This window comes from Lucilia cuprina, chromosome 6 (assembly GCF_022045245.1).
Source record: "Lucilia cuprina isolate Lc7/37 chromosome 6, ASM2204524v1, whole genome shotgun sequence".
NCBI lineage: Eukaryota > Metazoa > Arthropoda > Insecta > Diptera > Calliphoridae > Lucilia > Lucilia cuprina.
The window spans coordinates 28,287,823-28,304,743 of record NC_060954.1 but is presented as its reverse complement, the minus strand read 5'-3'; the positions used below and the strand labels follow the sequence as shown (position 1 = coordinate 28,304,743).

Sequence of the window (16,921 nt, the reverse complement as noted above, 5' to 3'; positions counted from 1 at the left end):
GGGTGAAAAACAAAAAATGGCACGAGCGCCGTCCCTGGGGCATCTGCAGGGTTCATCTTCAAAACTTAAACTCGAATACTCCTTGGCTACGCTCACGCCAAATTTTATCCCGATCGGATCAGCCGTTTAGAAATGCCAAATTTATTTCCAAAAAATTTCCATTCTGCCCAGAGTTTAAATATTAGTAAATGCTTTTATATTTTTATTTTTTACTTTGCAATAAATATGCATTTACCTCATATTTAAAAATTGCATATTTAAACAAGTAAGAGTGTTATATTCGGCCATGCCGAATCTTATATAGCCACCATCAAAACATTCATGTTTATGTAGAATTTTACTAATGTACTCTCATTTTTGTTTTATAGTTCCTAAAAACTTTTTTATGTCGAATTTTATTGCTTTATAAGTATATATGTTATGAACAGATATGAGCATTAAAGTTAAGGGGACCTTACAAATAATTGGCCTATCCTTATAAAAAAAGCGATTTAAGTTCTCATTAAACATGTTTATGTTGAATTTCACCGCTATTGATACAATTCTTAGCGATAAAGTTATTTTCTGAAGGGGGCTTTATAATAGGGCTAGGCGAAAACATGAACAGATATTCTCACTTTTAATAAGGATTGATCCTTATAAAATTTGATAGGGAGATTTTGGCTCGCAAGAAACTTGTTTATGTAGAATTTTGTAGTAATGAGCGATAAAGTCATTGTCTAAAGGGGGCCTTATTTGGGTGGTTAGACAATAATGGACCCATCCTTATAAAATTTAAGAATCTGATTTTAGTTGCTATAAAACTTTTGTATGTCGAATATTATTGTTATATATATATGCTTCTTAAGGTAGATATGACCATTAAAGTCGTTTTCTGAAAGGGACCTTATAGGTGGGATAGGGTCAATTATAGACCAATCCTTAAAAAATTCTACAAAGAGATTTATGTTCCCGTAAAACATATTTGTGCCGAATTTCACTGCTATTGATGCTTCTCTTAGCCAGTTATGGGCGATAAAGTAATTTTACGAAGAGGACTTTATATGGGGGTAGGGTCAATTATGGACCGATCCTTATAGAATTCTAGGGAGAATTATGTCCTCATAAAGCATGTTTGTGCCGAATAGCACCTCTCTTGATGCTTCTATTAGGCAGTTATGGACGATAAAGTCATTTTCTGAAGGGGACTTTGTATGGAGGGATGGGTCAATTATGGACCGATCCTTATAAAATTCTACGAACAGATTTATGTTCCATAAAACATGTTTGCGCCGAATTTCACCGCTTTTGATTCTTCTCTTAGCCAGTTATGGACGATAAAGTAATTTTATGAAGGGGACTTTGTATGGGGGGTAGGGTTAATTATGGACCGATCCTTATAAAATTCTATGAAAGATTTATGTATAAAACATGTTTGTGCCAAATTTTCACTGCTATTGATGCTTCTCTGAGCCAGTTATGGGCGATAAAGTTATTTTCTGAAGGGGACTTTATTTGGGGGTAGAGTCAATTATGAACCGATCCTTACAAAATTCTACGAAATGATAAACGTTCCCATAAAACATGTTTGTGCCGAATTTCACTGCTATTGATGCTTCTCTTAGCCAGTTATGAGGATAAAGACATTTTCTGAGGGGACTTATTAAACCTTATAAAATTCTACGAAAAGAATTATGTCCCCATAAAACATGTTTGTGCCGAATTTCACTGCTATTGATGCTTCTCTTAGCCAGTTATGGGCGATAAAGTAATTTTCTGAAGGGGACTTTATATGGGGGTAGGGTCAATTATGGACCGATCCTTATAGAATTCTACGTAGAGATTTATGTCCCCATAAAACATGTATGTGCCGAATTACACCGCTATTGATGCTTCTGTTAGTCAGTTATGGGCGATAATGTCATTTTCTAAAGGGGGGCTAGGCGAAATCGTGGACCGATATTGCCCATTTTCAGTACCATACAAACTACATCGACTATAAGTAACTGTGCAAAATTTCAGACAGACAGACGGACGGACGGACATGGCTAGATCGTCTTAGAATCTAATAAGGACCCAGAATATATATACTTTTGTGGGTCTTAGATGAATATTTCAATGTGTTACAAACGGAATGACAAAAACAATATACCCCCCATTTTTTTTTTGATGGTGGGTATAAAAATGGTTCTGTTCTAAATATTTCTAGTATTTTTGCTAAAAATATTTATCCATACAAGCTATTGCATATTACAGCTTACAGACAAATATAAAATGTTTTCACATACAATATATTACGCATCAACTCGCTAACATATTTATAATACCCACATATATTTCATATGGCTTGCCTATAATATTAAAATATTTTCCTACACAAATTATTTGCAGTCAACAATATTGAAGCCATGCAAGCAGTAATATACGAACATGAAATCTACGCAAGCAGAGCATATATGTGCCGACGAAAACACGAAACAAAACGATAGTCGCGACTATCAGGTTACAATATTTTTACTATCAAACTTAAATCTTATTTACTATAGGAAATGACTTATGGTCTAAAATTTAACATTTCATGTTGAACTTGAAAAATTATAAAATGTGAAAAATGTATGCAAGATATAACCAAATTTTATTTAGAAAATAATTGAAAACGTTGATATGTATGTATATTGTGGGAGAAATGTATGCATGAAAAACCCAAATTTAAATTAGAAAATTTTTGAATTGAATTATTGAATGTATGTATTTATTAAATTTATAATGTGGAGTATTAAAATTATGTATTTGTATTTATTGTAAAAAGGTAATATAATTAGAAAAAATAGTATATAAATACTTAGAGGATCATATGAATGTAAAATATATATATGTATATGTATGTAAAAAATTGTTTTTACAGGATTATATTTAAACATGTTGTTTTTGTAATAGTATGATATGGAATAAATTCAATATAAAGGAAGAAACAATAACAATAAATTATGAAATGATCAATAATGAAGGAAATTATAAGTAAGTATTTTAGAAATTTGTAACAGGATAAGCAAAAAATTTAAGAGGGGATTAAACATAAAATGTTGTTTTTTGTAATTTTACATTGTGAAAGGTTTAAACAACAACAAAAATGTATGAGTGTATTACATACATATATCACAAAGGGATCAGAATACTGGACCCAAGTGTGTCCCCAGTGATGACATCGCGTGGACGACCTACCTACCTAACCTACATACATATACATTTATGTTTTTCATATGCATGTACAATACAGTGAATCAATTAAGTAATTTGCCTATGTAAAATTTTTAAGAAAAAACTTTATCTGAACAATTATTTTCAGCAAAAATAAAACTATTTGTTTTTTGTATTTTTTTTAAAGAATATCTTATATCTTAAATGTAAATCTTATAAAATGTAAAAATCGTGATATTATTTAACGAAATTTTTGAAAAAAATGAGAACAAATTGTTAATTTTTTAGGTTAATAAAGTATTTTGCTTTTTTAATTTTTTTTTTTATTTTTTCAATATTGCTGCATTATTTTATAAAAATTTCATATTTTTATTACTCCTATATATTTAGAATAACATTTTTAGATATATTTATTAGTAGAACGACACTTCTTGGACATTTCTTAACTGATTTATTATCCTACATACCAATAAGAATTTATCATGTTTGACTTAATATGAAATCTATCGTTTCTTTGATTATATTTCGAAAATAATAAGTAATCTTGAATTGGATACCATGATATATTAGATAATCAATGGATTTGGACCTAGAAAAATGTTTAGTAGTCAGGTATAAATCTATATATTAAAACAAAACTAATCTAGGTTTTTGGTCATTTTGTATTGAATAAACAAAAACTACATTACGGAAACCTCATTATACTGGGGAGAGTACTGTTGTAAATTTTATTAGAATTGTAGAATATTGATTCTTATTCAATAAATCTAACACTAAGTACCATCCTAGCCACTCTGAGTATGGAGATATCACCATATACAACTATAGAACTATTACATGATAAAATCCTGATTTTCAGCCTCATATTTTAAATGCTTTATTTTATGAATAAGATACAGTGGGCGTATTGGTATCTATATTGGGTTATAAATATTTATAAGTGTATGTATTAGCTGAACATTTTTGCTTTTGTTGACCTTAGGTTATGATAACCACCTCTATTTTAAAATATCTAAATTAGGTATTTTTCCTATACTACACGACAGTTTAATATACATTGGTTTCAAGCATCCTAAGGTCTGTTTAGAGGTCTAAATTAAAACATAGTGTTCCTCCTAGTTCGTATATGGATTTTGGAGAAGATAAATCTCAGGAGTCCAATGGTTTTCCATGGATACAAGTCTCCTCCCTTGGGCAGTAAAAGATTTTGAATCACCACTCAGTGCGGTTTTTTCTAATAATTCTTTTGGATCATTTCATCAATTACTCTATTTAATATTTTTTAATGTTATTGATTAAGCATTTCATAATTATATTTCATTTGATTTACACTTGTTCTAGAAATCTAAACTAATATTTTTAAGGCAAATAACATCACATTTTTACACAATGAGGGATAAGATTTTTGCAAATTCGATTGAAAATACTAAACACTCGTCCTTTTAATAATAAAACAATAAATTCAAGGAAGAAATTAAAACATCATTTAAAACCCCAACCGAAATTAACCGAATTCTCAATATGCAAAATATTTTTTTGGACATGCAAATTCTGATGAAGAATATAAAATGCAACAACAAATGCACTAAAATTTGTATTTAATATTTTTGTTCTTGTTTTCCCATTTTACACAATCTCTATTTTTAATTGGAAAACAAAAATTTACTTTTACATATTTTTTCCAATTTTATTTATGAATAAAAATCTAAATTCTCTTAAAAAACAGTAGGCAAAAAAACTTAGTTGATTCACTGTTCGTCATAAAAAATGACCTATAACAGTACTTCTCTTCCTACTTTACCGTTTTACGCAACATTCTACACGGTGGTTTACGCAAGGTCATTTTTTTTTGCTATGCCTGTATTGGTGGTGGAGAGAAGAAATTTACATTATTCAAAAATTCAATATGTAAATTTATTAATAGATATGTGTATTTTTCTTCGCGCCTGTTCATTCAATATTTTTCAAAATCATTGTGAGTATTTAATAATAAATTATTCATACATACATATATACAACAGATATAAAATATACATATGTATGTATATAAGTATGTGTGAAACAATAACAAAAAACATGAAAATGACTGTAACAGTACTTTTCTTTCCCATTTTTCACGCACATTCCATACAGAGAGCGAAGCCGTTTGGCTGAGAGCCGGCTAATAGCCGCCGCCGACTTATACTAGTTTCAACGCCGCCGTCGCATAGGTCGGCTAAGTTCGGCCAACATTTAAGGCCGGCTGCATCAGCTAAGCCGATTTTTTATAAAATAATTTATAAAATATATTTTATATATTTTCAAATGCTTTTTTAATGTGAATATTAAATCCAACTACAATTTTAATTTAGTATATGGGGCATTTCCACCGAAAAGTCACTTTTGTCACAAAACACGTCACGCAGCCTATATCTAGGGAAAAAATATATAAATATTTTAAAATTGTGTTATATTTCTATGTATGTGCATAGGATAAAGAGGCGACTAAACAAAAGGAATGGTGCTAAGATATTGTCAATTAATGTTTGTGACGTGATGGCCATATTCATTATTTTGTTTTCAAATATATGAAGGTCTGTTTGCATTTTGTATTTTAAAAATATGGTGCATAAAATTTTTAAATTTCTAAAAATATGGCAACTTAAAGAAAAGCATCTACAAACCGTTCCGTTATATTTTTTGTATTACAAGAGAAATACAAATTCAGAGTATTAATAATGTCGCAAACTAATCTTAAAAAGGTTTTTTTTTCTCGGTAACGCAAAATATACAAAATAATAATTCGGATTCAGAATCAGATGAGCCTGAGTCAGATAATGTTAATAAGTATATTTTACACACTGCGGACATTAAATATTATGGGATCTGTTAAAAAAAAAGATGAACTAAAAAAGTGGCAAATGTTCGTGTAAGTGAAACAGGAATTTCAGAATGCTGGAAGCATTTTGGAAACCTATATTTAAAAGACAAAATTGTTTTGAGCCAATATAAATTTTGTAAAGTGTGCTTAGATAAAGATGGCACCTTAAAAGGGTAAGTGATCGCTTTTATTTCTACACATGTAAATATATGTATTTACAATAACCTTTTAAATAGATTTTCTAAATCAACATCGACCCACAACTGAGCCATCTTCGAACGGTACACAACTTAAATATAAAAGCCCTAAACCAAAAGAAAAATTCATTGATAACTCAAAGTGCATTAGAGACCACATCCACCAACAATTCGAAATCCCCAAAATGCTCGTCGAATTGCCGAAATGTGTTGTTGGGACCTACAACCAGAAATTTGTTAAGTTTTTGAATCCAAAAACAATATTACCATCTGACAGGACAATTGCGACAACAGCCTTAAACGATGTTTACAACGTTTACGTCGGTCACGTAAAGAAATCTCTGGAAAATTGTCCCAAAAACGTTACATTAGTAACTGACATGTAGTCAGACAACTTTAAGCGAATTTCTTACATTAATATTAAAATAAATTATTGTAAGGATTCGAAATGAATGTCGTCACCTTAAAAACGGAAGCCTTTCCTCGACCACATACTGCCTACGCAGTATCAGAAAAAATATATGAATCGTTAAAAGAATTCCAAATTAGATTTCAAAAATATATGTGCCGTAACAGATGGAGGAAGCAACATCGTGGCTGCACTTAAATTAAGAAAATTAATCGGTTTGGCTGCATTGCCATATATTGCACCGTTTTTTGTCCACGATGTGCTTAACAATGAAAAATTTTCGCACATCAACGACATTATATTGTAGCTCAAACAAATATATAGAAGTCTGATATATAGTTCAGAAAGAAATTCTTCGGCTTCAAATTTTGGAGGAGCAGGCTGAAATGGCAAAAATAATTTGGATGCAGAACAAGTTTTGGAAAGTTTGGATACTGAAGAAAACTTTTCAAACGGAGATGAAAATTTCAATTTAACAACTAAACATACCTCTCTAAAAAATTCTGTTCCAACGAAATGGAACTCTCTCTTAAAAATGATAGAGAGTTTTTACTAAAAACATAAATATAATAATATAGCCCTTTTAAAGGTAAAAAAAGAACCGATGCTTATTCCTGAAATGGAAAAAGAAATAATAAAAGAGTTCGGCAATTTTTTTAAAACAAGGCTACGCAGTATCTTCAAGGTCAGCAGTATCCAACAATTTCCTGTTGCATTTTCTTCAACGAAACAATCTTAATCTTTTGGAAAAAAACAGAAATAAAATTTGTTTCCAATTAACAATTGACCTCTGCATTTTTGCAAAAACAAATTTTGGTAAGAGATATAAGATTTTAGAACTACACCTAGTTGCAGCATTAATGGATCCAGCGCAAAAAAATTTCCCTATTTTAAATAAGTACTTAAAAAATTTCTCCAAATATGGATATCACTTATGAACTGGGCGAAAATGTCCCCAATTATATAAAAAAAGACGACATCATTTTAGAGGAGGTGAAAAAATTGTTAAACGAAGAAGGCCCCTTCACGAAGGGTAGTCCTTCACGAAGGGTAGTCATCTTGTCGCGATGTGAAGGCTTAAGTGCGATGAATCTCATGGGCCATGCTGACGGAGACAGCTTTGCTTGAGCTGGCTGCCTCCTAGGGGTCACCCTTGTCAGACGGGTCATGAGACGAGCACGAAACTAAGAACTACCCCTCCCACCTAACAGATGTCTGTTTTTCCCACATTGGGCGGTCTGTTAGATATCTGTTGATTTGCTTCTCCTGTCACTGAGACAGGGCAATTCAACAGATAGTCCGTTTTGAATCCGTTGATTCACGCACTTAAGTGTGCAAGTCCTGAAATCCATCAAGCGTCTGTTCCAGATTGGGCGGCTTGATGGTCTGTTTGCTCCCAGTGGGACGGCAGTTTACAGTCCTGGCAGTAGGCCAAAAATGCAAACCCCCCCCCCCCCCCCAAGAATGTCAGAAGAGAAAAAATGCCCCTCGTATCCGGTCCGGGGCTTGATAATATCCGGAGACCCTATTCCCACAGCGGCGACACCGGGCTGTGGTGAATCGAATGTGACTGGCGTCCGGACTAGTCAGGTGTAGCACCAGGCTTGACTACTCCGCGAGTGTCTGGAGCAACAACAAAAACAACAATCGCAAGTAGCCGGCCCAAGCTGGCTGCTTGTAAACCAAAACCGCCCACTAAGCCTTCGGGTGTGGGTAAAGGTCCCAGCGGTGAGGTATCTCTGCCGGTCGTGGCGAGTACCTCTGCAGCCGCAAAAGCAGCCCTTGCTGATTCAAAGTCAGCTCAACCCTTGATTTCGGGTGACAACAAGGTCTCCCAAGTGCCCTGTGCGAATGTGGAATCGTCGACCCTGATGTCGGATTCCTCTGCCGCACCTCCCCCTACATTGGAAAAGTCGTCGAACTCGTTGTCGGGCTCTTCCAATGTATCCCTAGAGTCTTTCCCCAGGCACAAAACACCTTCCAGAAGGGCTTTTGTTCATCGGCGGGCCGCCGAGCGCATCGTTGAGCGTCATGGTGCCAAACCCAGCGATGCTTTGACGAGTGACGAGAAATCGTCCCTCGATTGGGCGAAAAGCCTCCTGGCTAGGCTAAAGGGCTCCAATCCTCCAGCCGAGGCAGAAGTGGTTAGACCTGCTGCCGAGGCGCCTAAACGGCAACGATCTGAGGAGGAGACCCTTACTTCTATGCCGAGTGTCCAGCCGACTAAACGTCGAAAACAGGCGCAAACCATTGTCATCAATAGGCCTTTCAGTGAAGTTGCTAGAAACCCACTGATAAGGGCTATTGTTGACCATAGCAACAGTGACGGAGCCATCTCCCAGGAAAAATGGGGGACTATCCGTCAGAAGATGCTAGGCGTGTACTGGAAGATCCTCAAGGAGAATCCAGGACCCGCTCCCCAAAACGATGATGCTGGCTGGTACCAGGGTCACATTAAGCTGCTAGCTTGTTCAAATGAGCGCTCTGCGCTTCTGCTCAAGCTAGCTATTCAGTCCCTTGGGGAAGTGTGGCCAGGTGCAAGGTTGGACGTGATCCCGGTAAGCGAAATTCCTCGCAGACCGAGATCAATTGCCACCATCCCAACTGAGCCACATGACCCGGCGGAAATCTGGCGTTCCTACAAAGCGGAAATCCTCACCTACCTACCCATGACTGGAAGGTGGTGAAGGTTTCCGCCCCGATGGGAAATGTTAGAAAGGCGACTGTAGTCCTTAATAAGGAAACGTTGGCGCCATTGAGTGAATGCGGAGGTAAGGTTTACTATGGCTTTGATAGTATCTCCCTTCGCATTTACCGCAGTGACGCCAAACGCAGCGCCGCCGCCTCTGGTTCCAAACTAGAGGCTCCGCCCAAAGAGGATGATGGAAAGGCCGACGATCCCGCTGGTTCTGAGAACCAAGAAGACTCCCAGTCTACCACCGGTATGATGGGTGATCTTCTTGGCAATCTGAGGTTAGCGGAGGACGGAGACAGTTCACAGGATTCCGATCCTGAGGACGTCGACGTCACAGTCGTGTACGATCCTGACCTTGGAGATGGTGAAGGTAAACCAGATTAACCTTCACCACTCCAAAGCAGCATCAGCTGCTTTGCTCCTCCGGTTGGCTGAGAGAGGGGAGGAGCTCATCTTGGTCCAAGAACCGTGGACCCACCACGGCAAAATCCTTGGACTATCTCTCAGAGGCTACAAACTTCTGTATTCAAATCCTGCAGGTAATATTAAAAATATTAGAGCCTGTATTCTGGCCAAAAACCATTTAGATATCTTCATCTTATCTGATTACAGTGATGAGGATACGGTAGCGGCGGCACTTGAGACCGGAAATTCCACCATCTGGCTCCTAAGCTGCTACATGGCGCATGACCATGGTGAACAACCGCCAAACGACCTGGTCAGAAACTTAATGCGCGAAGCAAATAGGCGTCACGTTCCTGTGATAATTGGCGCTGATGCTAATGCTCATCACAGTGTCTGGGGCAGTTCAGACACCAACAGCAGAGGTGAGTGTTTACTTGACTTTTTATTAGAATTTAATATGACAGTCGTTAATAGAGGTTCAGAACCTACTTTTGTTGTGGTAAACAGAAAGGAAGTTCTTGATATTACAGCTATTAGTACAAACTATATAGAATTGATCAAAGAGTGGAATGTCTCCAAAGACTGCTCCTTCTCTGATCACCGCTACCTGGACTTTGACATTGAGGTCCAGGTCAAAGTTTCAAAACCCTTTCTAAATAGAAGGAAAACAAATTGGGAGAGGCATAAAGCTTCTCTGAGCACTATTCTTCCCCCTGCTCTGAAGGTCGACAGTATAGGGGATATTGATTTGGCTGCAAATTGGATTGCTAGTTCTCTGAGCGTCGCCACGAAGAGATCTTGCAAACTATCCAGTGGCCTGGGAAGGGACAAACCACCGTGGTGGAGTCCTGATATAGCGAGCATAAGAAGGACATGCCGCCGGTCTTTTAACGAGGCTAAGAGATCAGGTAACTGGTCCCTTTATAAGGCTAACGTTAATAAGTTTAAAAATTTGGTTCGGAATGCGAAACGGAACTCATGGAGGGCTTTCTGTAGTAATATTGAAAGCTCTTCCGAAACCAGTCGTCTCCGTAAAATCTTGTCAAAGTCCCCTTCTGTTCCTAGTTACATACAGAAAATAGATGGGAACTGGACTTCAGGTAGTCAGGAGACTTTAGAGCTTCTCCTTAATACTCACTTTCCTGGTTGTACTCCAATAAGTGATACGACTAATTTCTCTCCAACTTCAATGCGGACTGTAACCCACGTGCCTATTGAAGATGACATTATCCGTTGGGCAATTAAAAGCTTTGATCCCTACAAAGCGCCCGGCCCAGATGGTATTATTCCTGCAGATCTTCAACACAATATAGATCTTGTAGTTCCTTGGCTGCGGAATTTATACACAGCCTGTCTCTTTTGGTCATACATTCCTACACAATGGACCAAGTGTAATGTGATTTTTATTCCCAAGGGGGTAAAACTTCACATACTAAGGCAAAAGATTATAGACCAATATGTCTGGCATCATTTATGCTGAAAACATTGGAAAGAATAATCGATATCCATATTAGGACCTCGATAGATAAATCCTTTCTATCTAACTCTCAACATGCATATACGAAGGGAAAATCTGTTGAGACGGCTCTTCATACTCTTGTTGGTCACATTGAAAAATCCATGGGGTATGGAAACTATTCACTGGTCGCCTTTCTTGATATAGAAGGCGCTTTTAATAACGTCAATCCTGTATCTATCTGCCAATCTCTATCTCGAGCGGGGTTTGGTAGGTCCGTTGTGGGATTTGTTGAGTATCTTCTCTCAAATAGGATCATTGAATCCTTAGGAGATACAGTAATCACTAGAAAAGCTTTAAGAGGTACTCCACAAGGGGAGTACTTTCACCACTCTTATGGAACATGGCCATAAATGATATTCTGGTAAAACTAGACTCTCTTGGCTATAAAACAGTCGCCTATGCTGATGATGTCGCGGTTGCGGTATCAGGCGATCACCTTGAAACCATATCCCAAAGGCTAGAACAAGCACTAAAGATCATTAGCTCGTGGAGTGTTGAATGCGGTCTTAGTGTTAATCCTAGTAAAACGGAACTTGTGCTATTCTCTAGCAAAATATAAGATTCCTTCATTTTCTCTTCCATGTCTTAATGGCGAAGTATTAAAACTCTCGGACAGCGCTAAATATCTGGGCGTTTATCCTAGATAAGAAACTATCTTGGGGTACAAATGTACTCTCTAGGACATCTAAAGCCATCACGGCACTATATGTTTGTAGGAAGGCCATTGGAACATGCTGGGGCATAAATCCAATGAATGTTCACTGGCTCTTTGAGGCAGTTATTAAGCCTATTATGTTATATGGGGTTGTTGTCTGGTGGCAGGCGCTTGAAAAGGCTTCACTCAGACAACAACTGGAAAAAGTAATGAGATCAACTGCGCTTCTTATTACAGGCGCTCTCAGAACAACTCCTTCGAAGGCGCTGTTCACTATGCTCAACTGGCTCCCGGTCGACCTCCTTGCAAGGAAGTTGGCTATGTCAACTGCGGCCAGACTGAGTGTAACTGGCAAGTGGAATCAATGCTCCATAGGCCATGCTAGGATCATGGATCTTATATCGGATAATCAGTATACTGTTGATTATTGTATTCCAGTTCCTTCTCTAGTGAGAAGGTTCCAATATCTTATCTCTTCGGAGTCTGAGGAATCTCTCCTTCCGCCAATTAATTGTTTCCGGGTGTATACAGACGGATCCAAGACGACGGAAGGAGTGGGTGGTGGCATTTTCATTGAGGAATTTGGAACGAAAATCTCCTTCCGACTTAATGATGATTGTAGTATCCTTCAGGCTGAAATATCGGCGATAAGAAGGGCGGTAAATTGGCTAAGGTACTATCGGATATCTAACAGGGATATCAGAATTTATACTGATAGTCAAGCTGCTATTAAATCCCTAACTGGTGTGTTCTCCACATCCAAAATTGTCCATGAATGCCGGACGTCTCTCAATGAGATGGCGAGACATTCGAACATCACCCTAATTTGGGTAAAGGGACATGGGATTTCGTATGGCAATGGTATTGCTGACACTTTGGCAAGAGCTGGCACTATGCTCAGCAGCATAGAAATAGATCAGTTCTGCGGTATACCACTACTTGCAGTTAAGAGGCAGATCAGTGAAAAATGCCTCTGCATCGCTCGCGACTTATGGTCGCGTGAACATACGTGCACAACATGCAGAATGCTGTGGCCACAATTGGATCCTCAAAGATCTAAATATCTTCTTGGTCTCCAAAGACCGCAGTTAAGTAGGCTGATATCGATTATCACTGGCCACTGTAAGTTTGGGAACCATGCCAGGCGCATTGGTCTCCCGTTCAACGATTACTGTAGGAGTTGTCAAAATGAGGACGAAGAAGAGACCATTACCCATCTTCTCTGTGATTGCCCTGCCTTGGCGGAGGCTCGTTTTCAGACGCTTGGATCGAACTACTTTGGAGATCTAACCGAGCTGTCAAATATTAAATTAGAACGTCTGCTTGAGTTCATTAATTTGTCAAATTGGGTGTGAATCCTATAACTCACACTACCCACCCATGGCAACTGCCCTGGCTTTCTCACTTCTCATCCTCTCCTTCCCCTTCTCTTTGCAACTAGTTTTCTGTTCTTTCACTCTCCTCAATCTCTCCCTCTCTTCTCTTTTCTTCTCCTTACAGGTATTTTTTTTTACAAAGGGATCAATATGGACCCAAGTAAAGCCGACATTGGCTACCTGTGCAAACCTAACCTAACTAAGGCCAGCAAATATCTGATTGTCCATCAACCAGCAAATTTGTAGAACCGAAAAATAAAAAACAGGTACATTTTAAAGCATATACAAACATGTACTATACATATTTATATGAATCTATAGTTGGTTACAGAAACTATCAAGTGGACGTCAAAGAATGCTTGAAGCTCTTGGAAATTCGGCAATAGCAAGTAATAGTTTGGAGGATGAAGTTAAAAAATATTTAGAAAAAAATGCCCCCTCGATTGGTGGCACCAGCACAAATAGGTTAGAGTAATATCTAATAACATTAAACTTAATGCTCATTTTATTTCATTTCAGACATATCCCAACGTTGCAAAATTAGCAAATTACTGTTTTGGAATTCCGCATTTTCTGAACAATCATTTTCTGTAGCTGGAAATTGTATCAATTCAAAAAGAAGTAACTTGCATCCAGCCACAGCAATGAAGCAGTTGTTTGTTCATGACAACAGGGCTATTGTAGAGCCCTTCTTAAATAATTGAATTTAGAAAATAATTTGAACAATTTCAATTAATCTTTTATATATGTATTTACTTAGTAATATAATGAATTGGTGCCTTTTATGTTTAATAGAAATATATTAAATGAAAAAAATTAGTTTGTTAATATTTCGTTATCGGCTTAGTCGACTTTAAGCCGCCGCTGAACCATATTTACAGTAGCCGGCGCCTCCGAAAATCATTCGACTATAGTCGACTTTAAGCCGCCGCCGCATATTTTCATAGTTAGTCGCCACCGGTCTGAATCTCGATCGGCTTCGCTTTCTGGTCCAAGCATGCGCTTTCAGAAAATATAAAAATCTTTGTATTTGGGTGAAAAACAAAAAAATGCCACGAGTTTCAAAATTTTACATGTCGTAGGTACCCTACTTTGAGCCGCCACAGCTCCGTCCCTGGGGCATCTGCGGGGTTCATCTTCAAAACTTAAACTCGAATACTCTTTGGCTACACTCACGCCAAATTTTATCCCGATCAGAAATGCCAGATTTATTTCCAAAAAATTTCCATTCTGCCCCACTGTGGATCGGTAGATTTGTTGTTCTATGTTTAAAAACGCTGTGATTTGAGGTTCCGATATGGTTGCAAATAACATTGACAGTTTTAATGCTATGACAGTCATTTATCCATCATTTTAAAGCATAAGGATTGCACTTTAATTTGGTATATCATTTGTGGCATAATCTTTTCGACTAAAAAATGGTCAATTTGATGGATCTGTAGAATTATTGTTCTATGTTTAAAAACGCGGTAACTTGAGGTTCCGATATCCATCATTTTAAAGCATTAGGATTGCACTTTAATATGGTATATCATTTGTAGCATAATCTGTGTTTTTACAAATTGGTCAATTTGATAGATCGGTAGAATTATTGTTCTATATATCAAAAGCAGTTATCTGAGGTTCCGATATGGCTGCAATTAACTTTGGCAGTTTTCGTGCTACGACAGTCGTTTATGCACCATTTTAAAGCATTAAAATTGCCATTTGTTTTGGTATATAATTTGTTGCATAATGTATTTTTAGAAAATAGCCAATTGGATAGATCGGTAGAATTATTTTCCCAGGTTTAAAAAGGCGGTAATTTGAGGTTCCGATATGGTTGTGAATAACTTTGACAGTTTTCATGCTATGACAGTCATTTACGCATCATTTTAAAGCATTATGATTGCACTTTAATTTGGTATATCATTTTTGGCATAATGTGTTCGTCTAAAAAATGGTCAATTTGAAGGATCGGTAGAATTATTTTCACAGCTTTAAAAACGCTGTGATTTGAGGTTCCGATATGGTTGCAAATAACATTGACAGTTTTCATGCTATGATAGCCGGCGCCTCCGAAAATCATTCGACTATAGTCGACTTTAAGCCGCCGCCGCATATTTTCATAGTTTGCCTTTACCTTTGAATTGGTGGTGGGAAGACGATATGTACCTGTGATGCAAAAACACATTCCTCATAAAAATGACCTGTAGTAGTACTTCTCTTTCCTACTTTATCATTTTACGCACATTCCTTAATGTAAATTCAAAAGGTTGGCAATGGCATATGCAAATTTATTAACACCTATATATATTTTTCTTCGCGCCTGTTCATTCATTATTGTAAGATAATTGCGAGTATGTAATAATAATTTATAGAAATGTGACATATGTATAAGTATGTACCTGCATATGAAAAACATACATGTATATGTATGTAATACACTCATAAATTTTTGTTGTTTTAACCTTTCACAATGTAAAATTACAAAAACAACATTTTATGTTTTATGTCCCCTCTTAATTTTTTGCTTTCCTGTTACAAATTTCTAAAACACTTATAATTTCCTTTCTTATTGATCATTTCATAGACACTACTAACCTGTTTAAAAACATATTGTTATTGTTTCTTGCTTTATATTGAATTTATTCCATATCATACTGTTACAAACAATATGTTTAAATATATTCTGTAAAAACAATTTTTTACATACATATTTGAATATATTTTTACATTCATATGATCCTCTAAGTATTTATATACTATTTTTCTAATTATATTACCTTTTACAATTAATACAAATACATAATTTTAATACTCCACATTATAAATTTAATAAATACATTCAATAACTCAATTCAAAAATTTTCTAATTTAAATTTGGTTATTTCATGCATAAGTATTCGAACTTAGGTATAATATGAAAAGAAACCAAATTTAATAACATATTTTGTATGCAAAATTAATAAATTAATTTGTTAAATTGTCTAGACAGTCCTTAGCTTTGATATCACGTTTTTTAAAACTTTAAAAATTCACATTTACTTATATTAATTTAACTTTTTAAAAAAAAAGTCTATAAAATTACTTCACAAAAGTATTCGAAAGTATTATGTTGCCCATTACAACAACACTGCATGTTCAAAATTTTGGGTTTATTTTGATTATAGTAGATAGTATTTAAACAGATATCAATATTTTTGAGTTAGACCATAATTATATGGTGGCATTCAGCCTAGAGGCCATTTATTATAAAAAGAATGATTTCACTTTATTGAATGGCGTTTCTTTGAGTCATGCTTTGGAGTTGTACACTTCCACAATATATTAAAAACTTAAAATGTATAACAGCTGATATCTAAAACAATATATAGAAGACAAGTTTCCCCGGAAAATTTTTTACCCTAGTATTATAAAAATGGACTTGAGTTCCAATAAATTGAATTAGCGATAGAAGAATGATTCCAATAATATATCTTGGAACGTTTAAATACCGATTTTTGTAACAAAAAATATTATTTTTAGATACCTGAAAGAATATATTATATCCCAATAACAAATTTTGGTTTTATCGCTGGGAAAAAAGAGAAAAATACAAATATTGCCAAAAATCGCCATTTTAATGATATTACATGAAAAGATGTAC

The 16,921-nt window shown here is 36.0% G+C and overlaps 2 protein-coding genes across 2 annotated transcripts; both read left to right on the top strand.

Annotated features, from left to right (window-relative positions):
- Positions 1-8,240: 8,240 nt before the first annotated feature.
- On the top strand, positions 8,241-10,166 carry LOC124420571. Its single transcript, XM_046953901.1, has 2 exons — positions 8,241-9,877; positions 9,951-10,166. Exon 1 carries the CDS (start codon positions 8,515-8,517, stop codon positions 9,328-9,330), a length of 816 nt encoding a protein of 271 aa, XP_046809857.1. The 5' UTR covers positions 8,241-8,514; the 3' UTR covers positions 9,331-9,877; positions 9,951-10,166.
- A 1,736-nt stretch (positions 10,167-11,902) lies between these two features.
- On the top strand, positions 11,903-14,094 carry LOC124420570. The gene is made up of 3 exons (XM_046953900.1): positions 11,903-13,559; positions 13,615-13,758; positions 13,813-14,094. The coding sequence occupies exon 1, from the start codon at positions 12,013-12,015 to the stop codon at positions 13,270-13,272; it is 1,260 nt and encodes a 419-aa protein (XP_046809856.1). The 5' UTR covers positions 11,903-12,012; the 3' UTR covers positions 13,273-13,559; positions 13,615-13,758; positions 13,813-14,094.
- Positions 14,095-16,921: the final 2,827 nt, after the last annotated feature.

Bases quoted from the DNA above. Each gene is read 5' to 3' on its own strand.
- LOC124420571 (XM_046953901.1), top strand. From the start codon at position 8,515: ATGTCGGATTCCTCTGCCGCACCTCCCCCTACATTGGAAAAGTCGTCG.
- LOC124420570 (XM_046953900.1), top strand. From the start codon at position 12,013: ATGAATGTTCACTGGCTCTTTGAGGCAGTTATTAAGCCTATTATGTTA.